Source organism: Falco biarmicus, chromosome 4 (assembly GCF_023638135.1).
Source record: "Falco biarmicus isolate bFalBia1 chromosome 4, bFalBia1.pri, whole genome shotgun sequence".
Taxonomy (NCBI): domain Eukaryota; kingdom Metazoa; phylum Chordata; class Aves; order Falconiformes; family Falconidae; genus Falco; species Falco biarmicus.
The window spans coordinates 18252525-18277150 of NC_079291.1; the positions used below are offsets into that span (position 1 = coordinate 18252525).

At 40.1% G+C, this 24626-nt stretch overlaps 1 protein-coding gene across 4 annotated transcripts in view; it reads left to right on the top strand.

Moving 5' to 3' along the window:
• ELMO1 (engulfment and cell motility 1) overlaps nucleotides 1–24626 on the top strand; it is a 311295-nt gene that overhangs the window by 179983 nt on the left and 106686 nt on the right. For all 4 annotated transcript variants that reach the window (XM_056334326.1, XM_056334329.1, XM_056334325.1 and 1 more), the window contains one exon: nucleotides 24407–24543. In XM_056334326.1, the coding sequence (XP_056190301.1) occupies nucleotides 24407–24543 (137 nt within the window). The remainder of the gene's footprint in view (nucleotides 1–24406; nucleotides 24544–24626) is intronic.

Consider the following 24626-nt stretch of genomic DNA (forward strand, 5'->3'; position numbering starts at 1 on the left):
AATTTTATGTTTCAAGGGAACAAAAAGAAGCGAACAAACCAAAATCTCTCTTAAACCAAAAGCCAACAAGCCACTATAGGCCATGTTCTACCACCTCTTAGTGTGCTTGATGACTAATGCACAGCAGACCCATTGAGTGTGGCCTAAAACGAGTAGTGATGTGGACAGAAAAGGATGCTCAGGGAAATGTTTTACACTTAATGGCAAAGGAATCAACGCAGCATATATATCATAAGCAGGAAAGGTGATGTAGACCTTTACTGTTCTGTAGAGCCTCTTCCCAACTGCAAAGTCAGGAGCACTGCTCTCCAGCTACTGTAGGCAAGCACATGTTCGGTCTGAAATACTTCTCTGCAGAGCAGCAATAGATGGGCTCTGGGAGTCAGTGCCTGTTATTTGGCCTCTAGCACAGGCAGAATGGCACTGTGGTGCCCCAAATGCAAACTTAGGAGGAAACCATAGGGGCTCGAAGGAAGGTACTTGTTTAAGCACGTGGACATTGGAGCATAATCCTTCGTTACTCCCCCATATACCCTGCAGCTACCAAGATTTGGCATCTTTTCCACAGATTTAGTATGTTCACTCTACAAAATGCATAATGTCTTGTGTCAGAGTATCACCGTTTGCACACAAACAGAAGTGGAGATAAAGTACATGAATGTAAGACACAGTGTAGAATGTAAAGACACAGCCAGTGTTTCCTACAAATGCTGGGGGATTTGTGTTGGGTGAGTAATGCAGAAACATGAATGCCTAGCTCTGAATAACGTATCTAAGCAGGACTTGAAATAGCAGTTGAGAGATGAACATAACCAGTGTAACTACACAAGCGTGTTAGTTCACTGAACTTCTGTCTTCATTAAATTTGTAGTTTGTTGCTTATACTTCTGTCAGGGATGTACGCAGCCTACTTTTGAGAAGTGGTTATCTGCGTTAACTTTTCACCAAATAACTTACTATTTAAAAATATTTATTATAGAAGTGGTTCATGTCTTTTTCAGGCTTGTTTGAATGAGTCAGCTCAGGCATTTAGAGCTGCTCTCAAATTATGTTGTGGTTTTAATTGTCTGCTTATGAGAACTGAAAATTAAGACAGCGACTGAATTGTTTAAATTTGTAGTTAGTGGGTATACAATTATGGAAGGCCTGAGTAGGGTGTTTAGTAATTTATTTGGGATTCTGTGCAACTTCCATACATTTTAGTAATTGATCCTTCTTTCTTTCTGTATGAGGGTCTGAGCAAATCAAAGGCCAAATGTGTATTTAATGACTACAACACAGCAATAAAGTGAGATTCAGGCTACATCCCAAGGTTCTGGAAAGGCTCAAACTGGAATTCTGGCAAAATACAATGAATACTTTAAAAGCAACTTGGCTGAACATTACAGCATATGAGAGATCTTTTAAAACAGTGGTATATGAAATATTCCTGGAGGTCTGGTTTGTGTTGTCCCATTTATTGCAAAAGGAGAACAAATGTCATGGAAACTGCTCGGTTTTATTTTACAGGCTTGGGGAAAGAGGTACCACACAGACTTTCAGTTGTTGCAGTCCTGGAAAATTTGAAGGACTACTTGCCTACTTTAGGGTTTGATTTAGTGTTTGTCTCTGAGACACCTGCGATGGGATACCCGAATTATGCAGAAGACAGCCCTATTTAGTAGTACAAAATAGTTTCCTTTTGAATTTGCATGTAAAGTTCTCCCATTGTCTCAGATGGAGATTGCAGTCTCTTTACTTTTATGTTTCTGGATATGTCATGTATGAAGGAAAAAAGGCATCATACTATTCTCCCCTGTTTATCTATTAAAAGAATGACATGCTGTTACTAAATCGGGGAAGAACCTGCAATACATTAAGTTGCTTTCTTCCATTAGTCTATTGAAGAATCTTATTTGCAATTAACCAATTTAAGGTTTAAAACTGGGTTTATATCATGTTATAATACCTTGTATTTTAAGCAGATTATGGAATTTTAAAAATAATTTGGATGGACTGGGGACTCCCAACTATGAAGATATGTTTTAATAGCTCAGTGAACATATCTATAGATAGATAGATAGATAGATCTCAAATCATCTCTGGTTTTACCTGTCAGAGTGGTAACTTCCTCTGCCATCTCCAAGTTAAAAATAACCTTTTCTTTTCAGAGTAGAGGCACTGCCTTACTAAAGGCTTATGATAGAAGGTGGCATGAGCTGTGACAGTATCAGCATGCAGAAGAGTAAGATTCTTGTAGATTAAGAAAGCAACCAAAACATGGGACAGTTATTTGCAGCAGTGAAAGTATGCTTCCACTGTTTTCTGTTGTGGGTACTCAGTGGTGGTATTGTATTTACTAGTTTCTCTTTGACAACCCATAGAAACAACTCCAAGATTGATGACTTTCATCAACCGAGTCTGCTTCATTGGCATATAATAATCAACTTCACTCCATGTGGTGATAGTTTAGACATTCAACACATCACAAACTCATGTCTCGTCCTACTTGTTTTGTTTGCTTTAAGATATGAGGCTGCTTTAACTCCATGATTTTTGAATAGAATTCTTTTTGTTGGCATTAGGTTTTGGCCTTTCTTTAGATGTTTTGCCTTTTTGTATTTCAGCCTTTTGAGTTCCTACTTTTGAATTTTATATTACACATAGAAAGACAAAGGTGTGGTGTTTTTTTTAATTTTCAGCCTGTTTTCTTAAGTAAATGAACAAGGTGATCAGATTGTCTATGTGTGCCTGTCCTTCCCAATAATTTGGGCACATGAGTTGACTTCAACCCAATTTAACAAAGGGAGGTATGAAGTTCTGAAAAATTTAGAAAAAAGAGCTTTCTGAACATCAACAGATCCCTGTGGGATGGATCTTGGGGATTTAAATAGACACCTAAATCCACAAGAACACAATTCTCATTGATCCTGCTGTTCTGTTTACTGGAAAACTAAATATCTTCCACAATGCTTATTTCTCTTATGTTATTGATTTTTTTTATTTTGAGCTTTAGGTGAAAGCTTACTGTCACTGCCATCACAGACCAAAAAGCACTGCTGGCATTTATTATGTAAGCATTGACAGTAGGTGACAAGAATGACTTCCTGGTAGATACAAAGTGCACACGAAGGCAGGAAACTTGATGTCCCAGTGGGATTCCTGGCATTTACCATATACCCTGTCTATGAGGTCAATTTCATGAGCCTCCAGGTCTGATGGGTGTAGTTTCCAGCAAAAAAGAAGGTGAATAGGAAAGTACATGAGACACAAATATGACTGAAAGGTCTTTGTGTGGGAAGTGATGGAATAGAGATGTACTGAATTGAAGGCTGACAAGAGAGGTAGGGTCAGCACAGTTAGGATTAATGGGGAATACCGGAGTTATTAAATGCTGTCATACAGTTATGGTCTCCCACTGGTGTATCAATGTGTTGACATTTGTGGCTAATTAATGTCAAAGTCAGGCAGAGATGTTTGTGTTTGACAGATATATTGATCCTCTGGTACTGTACCAGCATATAATGACTTTATTTCCCTTTATATCAATTGATTGAGGCACTATCAATTATTTTATCAGATGGATGTTGCTGCAATAGTGTGATAGTTGCTTGCTATAACATTATTGAGTTGCTTGATATAACATTGATCACTTCACTTGGTTTATACTTGCTTTATATTATAGCCAATCATGGAGAGCCACTTATAAAATGTACAGTAGTTATTATGAGAAGTTTAAAGTAATAATTCTAAGAAAATGTATCTCAACACTTGATGGCCAGAAGTACTTGTGCCTCTGGAACTTCCTCCTTTTCTTCTCTTTCTCTGTCGTGGAACGTAAAAGACTAGATTACACCCTTCTGTTTGGCGCAATGCAGAGGAAAGTGTGGATTCCCTTAGGAAACACACAGAGTCAAGCCTAACTTGTGTCCGTAGAAAACTGTCGGTGTAGGGTCACAGGAATGCAACACTTGTAAATCTGAACTGCCAACATGATTGGTGAGAACTCTTGCAAATACAGCATTAAGCCTGAGCAACACTGGATAAAGTAGAGTCTGGAAGATCTGACCTGCCGGGCATCATCCTCCTTTGGTGGTGACATACCAGTTGAACCCTATTTAGACTTCAAAGACCTGCCCTCCTGAGGTGTTAGTCCCTCAGGAGGTGGTTTGACCCTTAAGGAGATGTGAAGTGCAACAGGCCTTTTCCTGTGAGAAGTACACCTTCTGGGAATGGAAGTTGGAGACCTGCTCTCTAGATGGCAAGTTTACGATAGATCCTGAATATACACTGTTTAGGGGTGGGTTGGTTTGTTGTTGTGGGTTTTTTTTGATATGGAAGGTATACTTTTGGAAGGCCTCTAGACCAAGTCAGCCTGTGATAAATAAGGTCTTCATGCAGCTCAAGCTTATGGCTACATATTGACAAAAATCCTTCATCAGCTTTCGTATTCTTACCTTTCTCTCAAACACAAGCTAGGTCAGTTACACAGAGCGGTCAGAGACTTCCTGCATCCTTTCTTCCATCACTGAGTGCTGCTGGGCTCTTTCTGACACTCCTTACATTACATCAACCTTCCATGTCCAGAAGAAAATCTGCCCTTTGTCCGTTATAACCCACCCCCTTCCCCCCAAAACCAGGAAAAAAAATCCAACTAAAAAAACCAGCCAACAAACAAAACCCCAAACCCAGGAACACTGACCTGTGTAGTCTGAAGCAGATGGTAAATAGGTTATTTACAGGCAATTCAAAATATTTGTTTTGTGTGCTTTCATTCTGTGAAAAAAAACCTTCCCCCTCCCCCCCCCTTTGATCTAAAATACCACGGTATCATTTAGATTTAACCATTTCAATGAAAGTTTACCACAGTATCAATGTTATATGGATCAATAAAAAAGGCTAGGTGATTTAGCTCAGTGAAATCTGCTTTGTTCTTGCCCCTGACCCCCCACTTGCCCCACCCCCCCCCCCAAAAAAAAAAGATCTAAAAAGTTGTGAAGAGGTTTGAAAAAAGAAAAGGTAGAATAATTCCTTTTTTTTTAATTATAGCATAAGAAATAATTAATGAAAAATTAAAAAATAAGTTTAATAATTGTTCCCATGAAAAATGACATTGTGACTAGTTCTCAGATCATAACCTGGGGTGTTCTCAGAAGTTATTCTTTAACCGTCTTTCATGTGTTAACTAAGATATCACTTACTAAGTCTGTACATAATTTCATTCATTCCCTGCAGACCAGATCATGGAACTTCCTGTGCATCAATTCTAGTGAAACTTTTTCCTTCATGAATAAGTGAATCCAAAATCTAAGTCTGCATAATTTGACTTGGATTGCTACAATTAGCCCTACACATTTAAGAAAACCTCCCAAAGTACAATAATAAATGCAGGGCTCCAAATATTTGACTGCTGTCTGTGCAAGAGTGCTTCATCTTCTTTAGCCTTTACAAGATGCTTAATCAAAACTGAATATGCAGAGAGGAAAAAAGCCAGTACATATAGCAATGTATTAATGCTCTTCTTCAAACATTGTTGCCAAAGACTTCTTGACACTTGTCTGTTTGAGTACATGTACAAGAACAAAGTTATGTGAATAGTCTCTGGCTTCAGATAGTAGCTCTTCAAATTAATTAGAAGAAATTTCCTCTGAAAATGTTTGCAAGGGATAATGTTTCTTGAGATATAGTAATGCAAATAGAACCAGAGAAAATATTTCTCACCTTCCCGTCACGTTGTGTCATTTTATCATTAAAAAGTTTTGGTTTGATGTTTCAGGTCCCTGACCACAAATGCCCACACATGCCATGTGGTGTTTCTTTCTGTTAACTGTGTCAAGCAGTACTCTACTTTTTTTCTGTGAATAATTCTGTTGTGCCTGCTAGAAGAGCAGTGTAATTATTTGTTTCAGTTTCTTATGCGGGAGGGTTTGAGTCATAAGAATGGCTTGTATCCAGTAAATACGCAAATAACTATTTTCTAAAGTGGAGGAAGAGAGTTTAAAAAAGAAAAAACAGCCAAACACAGACACACCACCTCCCTCTAACTGCTTCCCTTATCCACCCCCTTGAATTCATACCACAAAATGCCTGCTCTGGACTCTGGGTTTCTTTTTCCTCCTGTTGAATCTTGTGTTTGTTAGTAGTGGCTAAGCCCAAATTCTCTCTCACATGGCTTGGAAATTACCTGGGCTACTCTGATAAAAAACACCCCTCACTTGTGCCAGTGCTGCACTTTTCAACCAGACCAGCCGACTACCTCCTCTGCATGTGTAGGGACTAATGAAGTTTTACTTGCACATAACTGAGAGACTTTTATTTTGGCTGTGATAGCTACCACAAGTGTCACAAAACATTGCCAGTTACTCATTCTGTGCCTTCAGAGTGCTTGCAAAGTTGCTGGTACCAGTACTAATGTGATTCAAGAGCCTGTGGGTTCTTCTGCATGTGGCTTTAGATGATGTTCATGCTAAAACATAACTGCTATAACCTCTCAGGAGAGGAGAAGGTTCCAGCCCAAGCACAGAGGCTTGGGATGAATGTCAGGAGCCCTGCCAGCGGGTTCCTCCTGTGGAGATGAGCACAATGCAGCAGAGATCCAGTGTCTCTAGAGGTACCGACGGCAAGGCCCAATTTCTCATGGAAATAAGGGTCGCTGCAAATTCCTGTGCTTTCACCTATGTCTTCTGGTATTATGAATACTAACATTCTTAGGGAGTAGAGATGATTATTCCAGTCTGCATCTCTGCTTCAGTTTCTTTTAATGTCATTGAAAGGGACCAGTCATGGTCTGGCAGGAAGTTTGTGTTCTAAGGGTCTTTGCAGTTTGTTTTAAGTTGTGTGACCTGTATGTCATTTTGGGGGAAAGACCTCTTGGCACCCTTGAACTTTGTAAGTCCTTTGAGAACTTACTGTCCTTTTCTAGGCATACTGATAGATTTAATATGATGAAGTAAAATGCACTGGTAAATATGCAGGTTTTGAACAGTATTTGTTCATGTGCATCTATTTGAAAATAGAAAAAACTGAAGAAAGGTCAAGCACAGCCAGTTCTCCATCTCTCTTTGAAGGGACTGTAGCTCTTTTCAGTCAAGTCAAGGATGGGCTCATTCCAGAATACTAGTAGCAATTGGTTTTATAGTGTTACCCACAGGTAAGATGCTGCTTTTTACATTTTATTCTAAAAGAGAGAAAATTTGTTAGAAGTACATTTTTTTTTAGGCTAACGGATACAATGAGGGGGAAAGTTTTTACAAAATAATAAACTTTTAGCAAAAAGCTTGCCATGTTTTTCTGATTGTCAGACACAGAAAAGAGATACTTTCAAGTGTGCAAAATCTTCCTTAAACCTGGACATTCGTTGTTAATCTTTGACAAATACCAGTTGTTCGACAGCTCTTGCTCTGCTTGCATGTTAGAAGTCTGACAGCTCTGTCAGTGCAGGTTGGAAGATACCACTTTGAGAAGCCAATAATGAGAAAAGTGCACACACGTTAATTATTTTCTGTCATAAGGGTGAAGTCAATAATGAGAGAGAAAGGCGCGCACACATACACACAGATTAATTGTTTTGTGTCATAATGGTGAAGCTTGAGTCATTAATGCCTGGCTCATTATTGTCAACAAAGCGTACCAAATTGCAGGCATATTAATAGAACATCTCTGCCGTGGCTCATGCAAAATGGGGATCAGATTCATTCATAATAAAAAATGGCCTAGAGGATATTTCAAAACAATAAATAAACTTCTCTTCTGATATAAATAGTCTTTTTTTTTTTTTCCCTTTCGCCAATAAACCTATCATAGCTAAAATACTTCTCACAGAGATGTGGGTGTATAATAAAATACGGACATTTATCACATAGGCATGCACTGGACTACTCCACTTAGTTCTGCCATTGGATCAGTTACTTTGCCTGCCCTGTAGCTCTTGTTCTTTCATTCTCTGTTAAAAAACAGGTTTCCCGTTTCTGGATTTATAAGGTTACTTTCCATAAGGTGAAATTTGAGTAACTCCCAGCTTAGGTTGACAAGAGTTTTAGGGCAATGAGAGGCCTGTAATAACCTTCAGCAGCAACATTCTTCAGCAGGGAGAAGGTGGAGGTTTTAGGCAGTGAACAATATGTTCATAGCACAATTAAGGAATCTTGTTTCTGGTATGTTCAGCAGTAGATATGGCAGCATCCATTGTTATGCGGTGCATGGCTGGCATTAACATTTCCCTGCATTTATATAATTTAGAGATTTACTTCAAAAAATAAAGCACTGACTTTCAAAATATGGTAACTAAATGAGAGGTGACTTTTTAAGACTTTCTGTGGTGATTTATCAGAGGGGTGATCTCTTTAACAGGAAAATCTCAGTCATCTATTCAGTAATACTGAATAATCTGGTTAATAACACAAACCACTGTGCCTCATTTCTAAAGCCTGTTCTTTTTCTATCAGTGGGAGTCTAAGATGGAGTTAACTTTTACACCATTTTGCTGGAGCAATGGAGAGCCTATTTGTTAGAATAGCTGAGCGTTCCTCCTCCCATCAAGGCTGAATTGAATTACAGGTGCCCAGGGCAAAGTTGTCTCTAAAATACTGGTAGATTTATCATGACAGGTGATACATATTAGAGCATCTAAACAATCACTCTCAGAGGAAGAAAGGAAGTATTTATCCTATTGTATACTCAAGAAACTGAGTTGTGTGGTATGATTCTTACACTAGCTAAAAGAGCTTGAATCAGTTCAGTCTCAGTTGATATATCCTGGTCCGTAGATGATGAGCAAAACTTACTGAAGACAATGCTATTTTTGGTCCATCTTTACAAGTAGTGGCATTGCAGAGGAGGTTTGGGCTTTGTTGGAAAAGGATAAAAGGGTGTTGTAGTGTTTACCTAAAATTGCAGCTGCTTCAGCCGAGAACAGAACAAAGATTTCTAAAAATAGGAAATCTTTACATATTAGGAGTTCAAAGATGAGCATGAGAGGAAAGTAGGTGAAACTGGGAAAGAAGAAAAAAGTAACACTGCAGTATTTGTAATAGTTACGAAACTGTTGGAAAGAGTGTACGAGTGCCGGGCACAATCCTCGGTTTACTTTCTCATTTTGTGCGTTTATAAATGGAAGCAATTATTATTCGTTAAGGCAACCATGTCATAATGATTGTTGAAATATTTTGAATTGTCCTCGAGTTCTCTAATGCTTGGTCTGACTGATGATATAACACCATCATTAGTGCGGTTTAGTTTCCAGTAAAGAATGACAACATTTTAAGTAAAAAGGATTTCTGGTGCTGTGCAGAATGAGTAACTTCTATTTCTTGGAAGTTGGAAGTTTTTTTGTGAGTAATTTTATGGTCAGTAAGTTTTCTTATTGTACATTTAGTTAAATCAACATTAGTCAAATTAAGGTCAAAAATAATCGATGCAGCAATGTAATAGCCAGTCACTAAAGGGTAGCTGGCCTGGGCTTAATGATGTAAAAGCAGAACTGAAAATGAGGGGTTAGAACTGGATCGTTGCAGGTAGCCACATCATATATTCCCATTCACGGATTTATTGAACTATCTTTATACTAATTAGTGCTCTTTTCATGCATGTGAGGGTTGGAAACCTTTCAATGTCCATCCTAAATATAATCAGAGTTATTTTAAACCTGCTTATCTTTGTGCCAACTTTCTTCTTTATCTAATAGCTCTCCTTTTTCTGCTACTCTCCCATCCCCCATGTATTTGTACTATTTCATTTCAGCCTTCATTCTGCTAGGTTAGATCAGCATAGTCATTTCAGTCCATTCCAATACCATTCTCCATTTGCTGACCATTTTAGGAGCCTTTCCTTCCTTGCACATTTAAGTCCCCCTATCTGGTGTATGGGTGACCAGTACTGCAGGCGTTATTCCAGTTTATGTACTACCGGTGCCTCGTGTCATGTTTTTAATGTTTCACTACCTGTCCTAGAAATTTCTCACTGATTGTGTTTTAGGATTACTGTTGCTTTTCTTGGGACTTTTGTCACACTGACAGCTCTGTATACAGGGTGACTTTTTCTCTGCTGTTTTTTAATAACTGATGAGTCTCAGATTAGAGCAGAGATCCTTTTTACTACTCAAACTCTTTCACACTCTTCAGTGTCATACCATCCTGATATCTCTGGGTCTCAAAGTCCTTCCTTTCATCTTCCTCTAGGATACCATCAGCAGTGCCACCAGCTTTGGGCTCCAGCAAATCGTGTGGAGGTACTCCTAGATGTTGTGCCAATGCCTTTAATGAAAAACCCAAAGTCCGAGACTGACTTGAGAAATTCCAGTAATACTACTCTTAGCTTGATAGCTCCCCTTTTCTTTTTGCCATTTCCATGTGTGGCCAGCATCTCACCCACCTCACTGATTCTTGTATCAAATCCCATTTTCTCCAGATGAATTACTGATTCTCTGTCTGGCACACAGTGTTATATCATTTATTTTTTTTCTTAAAACAAGTCAGATGCAGGACAACTAATCTGTCTGCTGTACAGATAAAGTCCACCACATTTCACCCATGAGAAACAATATTTATTTTGTCAAAGAAGATTAGATGAATCAGACTTAATCTCTTCTTGGTAAGCCTGTGCAATATTTATTTTAGTCTATTCACCTCAGTATGTTTTTACTTACTTTCCTTCAAAATTTGTTCAGAAGCTTTGGCTGCTTCTGAGGACAGCCCTGACAACCAATTTCACCTTTTCCTCCTCCCTTTTTTAAGTATAAGCCTTGCGTTTGCTTTCATATTCTTCTCAGATGACAGATTTATTAAATACCTGCTGTACTCGCAAGGCCACATGTAGGACGGCAGGGAAAGGCTCCATGAGATGGAGACAGAATTGCCATTTCTGGTCAAGGAAGGGACATGATTTCAAAAAGGGGATATTTAACATAAAGCAGATTCTCTTGCAGGGACTTTACGAATTTGGCACAGAATTGGGGTACCTTCATGTGGGCAGTTGGGACAACTTAAGCTTCTTTAAGACTTAAAGCCTTTATGACAGCATGAAGGAGCTGTGGCTGTTGACACATTTAAACACCAAAAGCATTGACGGGGGGCCGAACTGTCAGCATGACACGACTGGGGTCCGTTGCTGTCCAATGTCTGGGCCCAGGGAGGGCCAGGCCACGTGCCGCAGGAGGCCTCCAGCGCAGAGACGCACCATTACCCGGAGGGCTTCGTGCCCCCAGCTGGGCCTGTGCTGTTCCTTCTGGGAGGTGGCACAAGTGCCTCCTGCGCTCCGGCCGTGGTTCACGAGGACCTTTGTGACCTGCTTCAGCTGGGCATTGTCAAAAACCTCTCACTGTTTGAACTTACATCTAAAAAACCTCGACTGTGCTGATTTTACTTTCAAAGAAATTTCCCTCATGCCTTTCAGGCATGAGAAGGGAAAAGAAAGAAGTCCGTAAGCTTTTCAGCTTCCTGTTAAATCGACTCAGGAACAGTGAAACCCCTTGTGTTGTGCGAGGAGGTGCTGGCCTTCTCTAAAATAAATTACTAAACGGGTAATGCAAGGAGAAAGTGGTTGAGTCCATTATGAATCAGTTCTAGTTTGAGCTCATGGGCTACCTGAGGCCACTGTGGTTCGGTGTTAGCAGAGGCCATGTGGAGCAGGGGAGCAGTAGGTGTCCCGCCGGGGTCCCTGTGGGGCTGCGGCAGCGGGAGCAGCGCTGCCTCGGGTGCCATCGCTGCTGCTTCTGGGACTGCGGCACCAGGGGCTGCCCCTCTCACGGAGCTCCAGCTTCTCACCAGCCCCCCTCGCTCCCCCAGCTCTGCCCGCTGGGACCCGAGAGCCAGAGAAGAATTGCACTGTGCCAGTGGAGGCGAGACTGGTAGTAATGCTACATTTGGGCAGCGAGAGACAGAAACTCATAAGGAAGGAAAAGTAAAGGTCTCTTACCCCACTCCTGCTAAGTCTGTGGACACGTGGAGCTGCTTGGCTGTGAGTGATCTCCAGCAGGAGCAGAAATATTTGTGCTGACCAGGTTTTAGTTCCTCAAAATCAACAAGTCCTGGCTGGGGACAGTGGGGTTCCAGCTTTAGTTGAGCCATTACCCTGAGCTGCCAAGAGCAATGCATTTTCTAAGTCTGTGCCAGTTCAGGCTCAACAGGAATTTCTGAATAATGAATTGAGTTGGGATTCAGTTTAAAAAAAAAAACCACACACACAAAAGCAACAAAAAAAGAAAAAACAACAACAACAACAACAAAAAAACCCGAAAACACAGATGTTTAGAATGGCTTAAATTCAGACTCTTCAATTCTGTTCTGGGAAAAATTTCTTGCTGCTGAATTTCATCTACTATAAGAAAAGTTTCTACTACTTTTCTCAAGTTTAAATCGGAAGGAGTTGATGTTCATTTTTCTCATAAAGCCAATCTGGTGCTTCTTTTGCCTTAGTAATTTTGAAACTGACATTTCTAATCTGTCCTATTGGTGATAGAGAAGTTTAGCTATTTCTCCAAAAAGGCATTTGAAATCTCAGTTGTTTCTTGATGGGTCCTTTGTAATGTTACTTCTGTAACTTGTCACAGTAGATTGGGGAACACTTTCCTTTTCCAAATGTATTACTTCACAATTTTTAAATAGATGCTAATAACCCATACATACTAATGTCACAGCTGATAAGATTCAGTCAAGAGAATGGAAGAATATTTTCTGAGGGCATGATGGTATTTTTTTCAGATGAATTTATATTGTTTAGCCTGTGTTATGAATCAGTTTATTTTAACAAAAGCAAGGCTAATACACTTGCCTCATATGCAGCATCTCTTGAGACATGACTGGGATAATGCTTTGTAAAAAAACAGCCAAGCAATAATCCTAAATTTTGAGAACTAATTTTCAACTGAAATGCAGAAGTGAAGAGAGGTCTTGTATGAGATGAATTTCATTTTTCCTGTCTGAAATTGCTAAGTGTCTGTAATGGGAGTAATAGGAGAGAATTTCTAAGGTTAGCTTAGCTCTTTTTTCAAGTACAGTCGTAGTCCAACAGAGACGTTTCAGCTGAAGGGGTTTGCCTGTGTTTTATTTATTTATTTTGTTAGTTCTGAGAAATAATTATTTTCATCTTTTTATGTCACTATTCTGTGATTCTCATGCATACAGACATATTTCTGGAGTAAGTGATAATACACTTGGGAAAATAAGACCCTTAAGGAAAAATTAAGACAATTACTCATGGTCAGGGTGGAATAAAGTGATAGAAAAGATATCCTGAGGAGCCTCAAGGCATGATGTAAAAATTACTTTATACAGTTCTCATAGTCAACAAGGACAAAACAAATAGCAGATTTACAATACAAAAGAGAAAATCTATATCAAATAACAATGACAGCAACAAAACTAGACTAGATAAGTAATGGAACAAGCTACAAGGGAATACTGAGCAGTTACTAACACCAGAGATGACACAGTGTAGACCAAATTTCCTCCTTATTGTCCTGATTCTGATAGTTTACAGAGACGTGACCTCAGCAAGTCTTAATGTGTTTTCTGGGCGTCTTTCCTCTCCAAGCCTCCCACACGTTGGCTTCATTTATCTCAAGGGCTTTTTACACCAAGCATTGTGAGGAGAGAACCTGCACTGCTTCACTTATCCCTGAACTAGGGGATTCTCTAAGCTTCTGTATAAACTAAAAGCTTTGGGGTTATAGTGAATTATGTCTGTTGTTATACAATGCAAATGCCCCAGGATATAGAGCAGGAATTAATTTTAAAATGTTTGCACTCTCTAAAATACTTTTAAACAAGAGACCTATTTCTCAGACTAAAATACAATGGTTTTTTGTTTGGGTTGGGTTGGGTTTTTTTTACAGTGGTATGACTGAAATGCTGGTTTAATGTTTCAGCTTATAAAGAAGAGCAATAATGTAAACTAGGGCAGTATTGCAGCCTAATTAAATATTTCTAAAACATAACTTTTCATGACAGTAGTTTTACCTATGCAAAACTACCCTCTGGCAGTCATAGTATCAAACAGCTTGGTTCGTATTTGTGTATGAAGTGAAAAACTCCACTAGAGTAGCCTATGGGCTGAATGTGCTACTTAGAAGTGTGTTGTTTAAATAGCTTCTCTTGTTAAGCCTGTGGTCTAATTAACTTGATTTTCTGCTTGCCTTTCAAGAGGTTAAGCTTGGCATCTGAAGAGTTATTGTTGACCAATGTCCTTCTAGAGATTGAATAATGTTCACAAAACCATTTCAAGATGCTTGGCGCTTACACAGTGCATTACGGTGATGATCTCGGATAAATATACTAACAAGTACTGAGATTCAGTGTTTCCTGAGCAGTTTGCACCCTACCACATCACTGTGTTCCCTTTTTGTGAGTAGCAATTACTCAGTTTGGTCTATGTTAAAAGAGTATGCTTCAGCAGTTTTATTTTTGTTCTGCCAGTCTGAGTTTGGGACTCTAGCCCAGATAGTTAAAAGCATAATTTACAGATTAAGACAATTTGTAGGGGGAGAAAACAATTTAAGTGGTTGTGATTAGATAACTAAGATGCAGTTTTCACAGGGAGTTAATGACCTTTGTCTCAGCAAGTCCAACTGGGTTCCAGTAGTGACCGAGTGCATAAGGAGAGGGAAGATTTGCATTTCCCCACAGATCACTAGGTTGTTACTGCCTCGCATGGCTCTGCTGGTTGCCCATGGCAGACCAACAGTGGCATAGCAGGTGGACTATAGACATGGCAGGGTATTCGCAGCCTGGGGTATATCGCACAGGATTTTGCCTGTGCAGACTTGTATCCAGTGGCTGGTTTCTTCTTTCTCACGTTTTACTTTCACAAAGGCGGAGAAAAAAAGTTCTTTGGCAATTTGGCACGTGTGTGTATGAATACAAGTATTTTAAAGGAGGTACACAAATCCGTAGGGATTCAGAAGGGGAAGGTGAAGAGGTGTTATTGCTAAGGTGAGTTGTTCTACAGGGAGTGTAGGAGTAGTGGTGGTACTGCACATGTTTTCAAAGAAGTCAAGGAAACCTAGTAGGTGTGCATCTTCTGGTTCTGAGCAAGCAATATAGTTTCAGCACTGTTCAGAACCAGATCTAACATGAAAGATCAGCTGCCATCACTGTAGGATGCGTGATATAGTGAATGCCTTCACCTTCATCACAAGAAATCACTTTTTTTATTGATACTGATGTCATCTTGCCCCACATCTCCGTCTGTTACCTTGTTTGGCATTTTGAGTATATCCGGGATTGATTCAAAGCAAGTGCTCGAATTTAGAGTACTGCTGTTGCCTTTTCTGTGATGGCAGAGGAGCTAGCGTAAGTTTAGCTGTGTTACTCGGTTTCTAGATAACAGGTCATTTGTCCTCCCAGCTTTTGCACTTTGGGAGCTAGCCTGGCTGGTCAGGCAGAGGTATCAGGCAGCCAGCCTGCCTCATACCCCACCATGGGGGCATTAAAGGTAACCTAACAGCCTGTCACAGAAGTGCACCAAAGGAGGCATCTCATACACGGATGCCTCTAATGGTAAGTACAGAGGGTTTGTGGCTTGTCTGTGCCAGGTCTGCATGGGTAATTCAGTTGTACCCTTTTTTTCTAATAGGTGAATGACATGGTACCAGGAAAGATTTTTTTCCTTCCTGGCTTGACTGCTGGTTTGTTGGCTTCTCCATCTGCTCATTTGTTTTTCTTCCTTGCAGTTCTCCCGCTGTTGCTCACTTGTAAGATCAAATACCGAAAAAAAATATGGTTTTTTCCACTAGCTGTCTTACACAATGACCACACCATTTCTTCATGCTATGATTTTAAACATCCGATTTTAATGAGGAGATGCATGTGAAGGAAAGGGCAATGGTAACTGCTTAAGTAACAAGGAAGGACGTAAAAAAATCTGCAGGCTTCCCGGGTTACTGTTTGCAGTGGTTTTCCTGCAGGTTTTTATAGGCCTCTTAAAGTTTTCTTACAGATGGAGCCCTAGCCAGCCTATTTAAAGCAGAATTAGTTTTCAGTGACAGCTCCTCACTTGTGAATCGAAACAGCATGGTCTGTATTTCAAATGGCAACCAGAGTATATTCTTGATGAAGTATCTCACAGGTGGTCTGTGGAGAGGCATGAGCTATAACCTATAATGCAGTCTACGTAACTTCCTAATAAAGAAAATGAGTAATTAGAGGGAAGAGTGTGCTTTTCAGCAAGAATCCCTTCAGGAGGAGAAGTGCTAAGCTGGTGCTCTCCAAAACAGTCAGAAGGAATTGAAAAGTCAGCAATCCTGCCACAAGAGGTAGTTTCGCAGTGCACTGCTTGTTGGAAGGGACATCAAGGAGACGCACAAGCACAGTGAGCGTCCAGTTCTGCAGCCAGCAACTTCTGACTCCAGCCCTCAGTGTTCTGGGTCTGCAGTGCTGCAACAGTTAATAGAGAATGTGCCAGAGTACAGCATTTAGCAATAAACTTTGCCAATGGGTGTAGAACTAAAACGAGCAGTTACGCAGTGTAAGTGACTGCCTTTATGCTGCTCTTTATAAATGCTGAGAATATCTACCTCCCCCATTGCTACTGTCATTCTTCCTGATCTGTCTGGAGATAAGAGTTAAGACTTGTTTCTCTGAGGGCTTAGGAGAGAAGGGATGTAAGAGGGAAGGGATGAGGGTATCAACGCGTAACAGATGTGATAAGGTGCTTCCCTTGATAGGTCTGAGCTTAGCTGGCCTTCTGTCAGTGCCACTATCTGTGTCAGTTGGACTTCAAGTAGACAGTCTGTGGGCTTAGAAATTGTCAGAAATGCTTTTCTATGTGTGGGGGTGGGGGGTGTGTTGGGTTTGTGGTGGGTTTTTTTAAGCTTTCATGTAGCCATCATTGCCTTGTGTGCTTTGCAAGGTGTCAGGAACCTGGCAGAGCAGCAGTGTTGTCTTTTGTAAGAAGGTTTTGCATAGTATGTTTACTTGTTAAACAAGCTTCTGTAGATTCTGCTTTAAATGTGTAATTCCTTCTTATTCTATATATTTACTAGAAGTGACCATAAAGACTTCATAGTCCCTAAGCAAATTTAGCACATTAATCAGTTAACATTCTGGTGATATTAAAGGTCTTTTCCAACCTAAATGATTCTATGATTCTATATTGTTATTCAAGGATACCGTAAATATGTTGGAGTATAAATGCAGATCTATGTCTTTTTTTAATTATTTTTTATTTCTCACAAAAGACATTCCTTTTGATATGACAAATGCAAGCTCCTGTTTCTTGATACCTTTTCCACTCTTAAGGAGTTTTTTTCCTAGAAGTGCATGACTAATTCTAATGAAGTGCTCCCTCACCTCTGAAAATGAACTCCAGTTTATACATCAGGTTTTAAAACTGCCCTTTCTTATTGTTATTGATCACTGGGTTTTTTTTTTATTCTGGGAGTAGTGGAGGAGTGAAGAGGGAAGCAGAGTACTTTCCTGTTTGCCCAACAGTGTCCTGTGACACATTGTAGAGGCAGTTCAGAGTTATTCATATCTGGCACCTGTTTTATCACAAATAAAAATAGGCTGCTTTTGAAAGACATGGGGAACCCTTATCAGCATGATGCCGACTCTTTGTAATCTCTGTCATTTCCTTGTTGCATAGAAGAGCTTTTTTAGTAACTCTTCTCACTTTGCACTTTGGCCTTTTGTTTGCATTTCCAAATCACAATGTTCAGTCTTCAGGTCCATTCTAAGTAGGAGAGGTGCAGCGAAGTCTCCGTGTTTACTGAGAGGTGCAAAAGGGCTTATCTTTACAAAGTCAGCCTGCTTGCATGGGCACTACTGGCTTCATTAGCTTCTTAGTTCACCATCAGCTCTGGATGTGGCAGGGTGAGTCTGCCTGGGTATGGTTCTTCAGCCCCTTCCTTATGGATGTAGCACAGATGCCAGCTCTAAACTGCTGGGTCTGTTGGTAGTGATGAGTGTGGGGCTTTATTGAATTATGCTGCAATAGTCAGGGTTCGTCTTCCACCAGTTTTATTTGGGACAGTGAGAGAAGTGGATTTTTAAATCATGGCTCCTTTACTTGATGGTATCTTGGGGAAGGGAGGTGTGTTCCTGACACAGCAAGCAGTCATCTTCAAAGTGAATCCGGGTAAGTTAGTGAAGAGGCTTGGGGTTGCATGTGCCATAAACATCCTAGTCCTGCCTGTCTCATCAGGCTTGAGGCTTCGTGGAATCCTTGTTTTTCATTGCATAGTGAAATTTATTCTCAGCCTTGAAAAAGGAAACTTACAGACTGTAGGAAGCCTTCCATGTGTACTTTTTTTCCAGTTTCCCTCTATAGCTCCCCTAATGAGAAGTCTTGTCAATTCAGAGAAATGCTGTTACCTTATGTCTTTATGAGGAGTTTGAGTTGGTAGTTTTGCCACATGTTTAGCAATTTCGTATCATTTCTATTCCATCTAAATATGTGATCAGGTAAAGTAAGTTGTTGAAGGTCTTTTGTCGCTATATATTGCTGGGTAATGTTGGTGCTCTGGAAATGCTATATACCATGTTAAGGGAGGGGGCATTTTTGCCCTACTTCACATGATCACCTTATTGCTTTCCCAAGTAATTGTGTGTATGCTACTTTGGTGCTGGAATTTTGAATTATGGATTCACTCCTGATATCATGGTCTGGGATGACATTCTCTGAGACATACACATGTGCCTACACCCCTGAGGAAACCAGTGGCACATCTTGCACAGTTCAGTGATGCAGTGTGCTTCCTTATCGCCTTCTTGTTTCAAAGTAGGTGGAACAAAATCTTCACGTAATTCACCTAGATTGCAAATGCAGCTTAGCTTTTTGCATTGTTTTGCTGTGTCTTGAAGCTTAGTTGTTTGTATCTTACTCTCTCAATCAAAGTAAAAAGGATGAGTGACTTTTGTTCTAATACCAGTTGAGTCTTCTAAACAGCACTGTTCCTTAGGAAAGAAAATTACATGACTGGCAGCAATATTACTACTTCATTACTGCACTGCCATCGCTAGTGACCACCTTTGCCTTAAATTACACTGTTTCCCTATCACATGCCAGAAAGGTAGCCAAAGGTTTTCTCCCAAATTATTGCTAGCAGACTACAGGGATCAGTGGTGTAGGTAACTTGGCAATTGCTGTATTTCTGAAGTATTAGGTGCACTTTTTCTTATATACTCTGTGTGTTACTGAGAGAAGTTTTGATTGCATATATAAAAATGGTCATGGCAGTAGTTATTTTTACTGTATTGCACCTTCAGGGAGAGCAGAAATTACAGTGCTGCTGCTTCTGAGAACTAGTGAGAATTAGTTGCTCTTCAGTTGTGTTCTGTTATTGGCAAATAATAATCCCAGAGAAGGCCGTGCCAAGTGGAGATGGTATTTCCAAGGTCCATATTGCACCTTTCATTTGTGGATCTTGCTGCATTTCAGAAAGTGCAATAGATCTTTCCACCCGCCTCCTCTCTGACCAAATATTGTCATCTCCATCCTGTGAAATTGGGGAAAACAACAGAGGGGATAAATGACTCACCCAGAATTAAGCAGCAGCTCAGTAACAGAAAACACAGATCTCTCTGAAGATCTCATGGATCCCAGGTACCTTTCAGACAGGGAGATGCTGTTGAACCCCTTTCTCCCTGGAACTTTGCAAACCAGTTTCCTAGGGCTCTGCATCACTGCTTCCCTCATCTCAAAATTGTGCTGATGCAATTTCAGGCTGCTTTTCTTGCTATGGGTTTCAGGGTGCACAGGATCTGTTAATACCACCCCCAGAACAGGGTCTTATTCCTCACCACAGGTGTCTGTCCCTTCATGTGTGACAGTATTAACACCAGGTGAGCACATTTATATGGCTGCCTGAGTAATTTGATTGATTTAAGCTGCCTGCCTGCTTTTGGAATATTTGAGAATACACAGCCCTGTTAACACTTTTATTTATTATCTACTTAATCAAATCTATTCTAGTTGCATTTTGTAGACCAGTTGTACATGGCTGACATCCATGAATGAGGCGGCTCCTCTGTGATTAGTAAATTGTCTTTCATGTGCATTCCCAGTGTGATGGGTCCAAGCCTTAAATTTACAGAAAAATGACTGTTTAAATCACTTCAGCTTGTCCCCCATTAACATCACGAATGGATTTTGAAAATAAGGGGTTGGGTGGTTCCTAATTTCAAACATTCCTCTTCATGATAGATATGGCTATTTATTATTTTGCTTTCACACCAGTACAACCTATTTAATTTCTTAAATTCGAGAACTTTACAAGGGAGGTCAGATTGACCATATGCCACTTTAAAGACATGGTGAGGGATGAGTATCTTATCAACATAGCTTAGCAGAATCAGGAAGAAAGCAGAGATGTTTTAAGATCAAGGACAGTATCTTGCCTAGAGAGGTGTATTACTGTGTTTCTGTCTGCTGTTTTAGCTTTGGGAGGAGGAGAAGGTTATCTCTGTGTCGCTTCCAAGTATTGCACAAAATAAATTCTAAGATAAAAAAATAATATTTTTTCCCCTTTCCAACTGGAAACTATTTATAGATCTCTACACATAGCCTACTTTTTAAGGTGAGGGAAAGATATAATCAGCACTTCCAGCTATCAACCAGCTTGTGTTGAACTGGTGGCCTTTTGTTCATACCGGTTTGGACAGTGAGGTGACACACCTGACTGGTGTCTGATCTCGTGCACTTGTCCTTTCCTGGAGTCTGTCTTGAATGCAGCAATCCTTGTTGTTTGTATTCAGTTCACCACAGCAACTTTGAAATTATACATCTCTTGTACTTCAAGTCAGTTATTGAAACATCATCATGTAATCTGTGCCCTTCCAAGACAGGCTTATGCAAATATGCAAATACCTAACGTTCTTGACGCAGCTAAAAGAAATTCAGTCCCGATGATGTTGTTTCTCATGGAAAAGGGCATTTAGAGATGGGGTGGAAAGTGAAGGTATGTCTTTTCTTCTTTCTCTATTTGTTTTCTTTTTCTTGTTGTTTTCTACTAATCCACAAAGGAACAACATAACAGATCAAATCTGTTTACCGTTCAAACAGACTGGGATGCTTGAATGTCTTTGTTGTAATATAGACAATGAACTGACAGGCAAAATTGTGTTGGGTAGACACTAAATATATACACTGAAGGAACCACATAAACTCTCAGGTAGAAATTAGCTCTTTTTTTTTGCCAGTGCAATTTATGATGAGAAATGAACTAAGCTTCTTCCTCAAAGTCACAGCTATAGATCAGCTAGAAGCTTGAAGGACTACTTGAATACTGAGAGGTGGCATGTTGATCTACAGCTCTGAGAACTGTGCCAAGAAAGGAAAATCAACAAGATCTTCACCTGATTTATGTAGGCCAGACATCTGTGACTTGCCTTTCGAAGGTGATCTCACAGAGGCGTAATTAAAACTTGATGATGTTATTAAATAATCACGATGATTTGTGTCCTTGTGTTGCAGCCATGTGTGGTTTTTTCTGTGGTTATAAATGTGGTTAGTCCCTGCTTGTGAAAATGAAGGTTAGAGAGCGCTGGGCTTAAGGGCAGGAATTTTGCATGCAGCTGTTACATAGAAGGTCTCAAAATTATCCAATGCTGGACTTCTGTTTCAGTTTAGAACTAGTCAATTTACAAGTTAGTGAAAAAATAAATCCAAGAAATTTTTAATAAGTAGAACTGATCAGCCTCTGAATTTTCCCACTCCGCAGAGACAGGCAGTGCTCTGATATGGGAGGTGCTGAATTGGAGCTGGAGAGGGTGGGGTAAGATCACAGGTTGTGACTCGGTCTTACTGTGGTCTAGAAACCACTAGTAACACAGCTTTGCCTTTTCCTTCGTCCTCATCTTACCTGTCGAAGGGAGAAAGAAAGTATCAGGGCAAGGGTTGTCTTTCATTAGATACTTACCACTTTGAGCAGAACATAGACATGACCTGAGCTGCAGCCTGTAGATAGGCTACAATGTAAGCACCCCTGATGTGCTTCCTTTCTGATTTTTCCATTTAATTGTATTGTTCTGGATAGATTTTTAAGACATACAAAAAGCTACATTTGAAGTGAAGTATGGAATTTTTTTTCCTTCTCTATTATCTGGATGCTGAATGGGAATTGAGAGGAAGCTGTTTACCATTTGGTTTAGAATTTTTTTTAGGATTTGTTTTGCACTTTAAGACATTGAACCTGCTTTGCAACAGGCCCAACTTTCTCCATTTATATCAATAACAGTGATTTTTAGAATTTCATTTTCAACCTGGAAAGGCATAAAACACAGTATGTTGCCTACTTATAAAAAGGGGGGAGGGGGGTAGCACCTCTGATTCTGCATGCAGAACAGTTAATGTAGTAGTTTGAGGCTGATTATCATACAGAGCATGAGTTAGAACTGATGATCAAGTTTCTGAGAATCCCTAGCCTTTCCATTAATTTTGATTTATTGATTTTTATGGGCAGGAACAGTGATAAGCTCAGGCTCTGAGGACAATCAGAAAGGCCAGTACGTGTGGAGTGTTATTGCCTTGTTTTGTGCTGTGATTTATACAGCGAAGGTACTGGCTACATTCTTCTGCTTGGTGTTATTTTATTTCCTCTCATCATTACAGTATTTCATGACTTAAAGACAAGTGGCCTCTGAGATTCTGTTCTGTTGTGTCTCTGACATTATTACAGGCTGAAGGTCTGATCATTGGAAGTGCTGAGCTCTTGCAGCTCCAGTAGAATGAATGGAAGCTGAAGGTGCTCTGAAAATCATGCCTGAGGCATTTTATTCTTTTAAAGGGAATGAATTGGGCCTCACAAATATAGGTTTCTGCTTTAACTAATTCCCCCTTGACTGCACATCCTTTGAAGTAAATGGAGTTTACTTGATTAGAATGAAACCTGTGCTCCAAAATTAACTCTCATTCTCGCTGCGTAGCTGAGGAATTGATTAGCTTTTAGTAAATCTGATGTTAAAATTAAGCTTCAAATTTACAATTAAGTTTCAGAGTTATGCTTTATAATTGGAATACTGCATGTTGGGAAAGGTCAGAAAGGCTTTTTCTTTAAGGGTTCAGGTGCTTCTAAGTACAACTCAGGTCCCTATGGCAGAGCCACTGCTCCAGCAGAGGTAACTAAACATGCTGAAAGGGTGGGTTTGTGGCTAGGAGAGGTACCAGGACAAAGTGTTTGCAGCTGCTGCAGGGAGTCAGACTGCCTGAGCCATGCACATTCTCCTGCAAAGAGTCTTAATTCTAATTTCTCCATCCACTGAGAGAAAGCAGATGTCAGACTGAGCCAGCCTAAGGAAAAGGGTGATTTATCCCAATACTCGATAATTCTGCTGTTCTTGCAGAGGAGGAAGCTTGCCTAAGCAGTGGCTATTTGATCTTGAAGTAAGGAAAGATGCTGCTGTATAGGCACGTGAGTGACTGCTGGAAAAATCCAAAGGAACACTCATGCAGAAGTGAAAGCTGAAGCTGAGAGATTTGGGGACTGGGTATATAAGAAAGGCTTAGTCAACTTGACATTTTTTGTTATTTTTTTAAGAACGAAAATGTGCAACCTACTGAGGTCCTGCAAGTCATGTCAGGGTTTAAGGATCTCTTTCAGGACTTGGAGAAAGCCCCTTCTGTTCCCAGGTTGCTCAGATGTGCCCACAGGTCAGCATCGCTTCAGCCTTTAATTTTTGAAAATCCATTCTTTGATCAAGGAGATTCACAGCAGTCTTGCCAAACTGTACTTTTCCTTTTGGGGAACATCATTATAATATTCTTTTATTTTTTTCCTTCCTTAAAGCCAGTATTGGTTTAAAAAGGAAGTTTGCATTTTGGTTTGTTGGTGGTTTGTTTTTTTTTTTTTCTTCCACCTTAGATAAGCGACAGACAATAGAAGAGCCATTTCTTTTGTTTTCAGTTATTTTCAAAGGACAAATTTAATCCGTTCCATTCTCATCTATATGTCTGTCTAGATTTCTGTGTTTACCTCTGTGGTATATCCATGTACAATATGGTAGATCATCTGCTGTGTCAGCAGAGCTTCACATTTCATTGTGTACATTGATCTAATACTATTTTGTGACTGATGGGGTTTGAGGTTTGGTTCTCAGCATGTAGTAAGGTACATGCTGTTAGCAGTGGGGAAGACTGATGTTTTGATGAGGGGACTTGTGCTTCTTCCTTGTGTCTCTTCGCCCTGGCCTGAACAACACAACCTGGCACAAACAAAACACCTATTGAGAGAAAATTCAGGCAAACAGGTAGTTGCTTCCTCTTGTTGTTGCTGTTGGTCTCCTGCAGACAGGCTCTATACCATGTTTCATTGTCTTTAAGACTGTAGGTCAAGGCTGACTTTTTAGGATAATGTTCTGACATCCTTTGCTATTAGAACTGGGATTCTTCTAAATCACAAGGTTTTGTGGCTGCTTGTATTTTATGGGGTTTTTTTGAAGCTACTGCCTGTACGTGTTTTATTCCACACACACACCCCCCCTTGTTTTTCTGTTTTCAGCCAGTGAGACCTGCAACGATTTCCATCCCATGTTCTTCACCCATGACAGATCGTTTGAGGAGTTCTTCTGTATCTGCATTCAGCTCTTGAACAAGACATGGAAGGAAATGAGGGCAACTTCAGAGGACTTTAACAAGGCAAGAAAAAGGGTGGGGTGGAAATAACTGGGCAGGATGGTGAAACAAGGCTATGTATTCTTCCCTAGAGGCACAGGGATTTA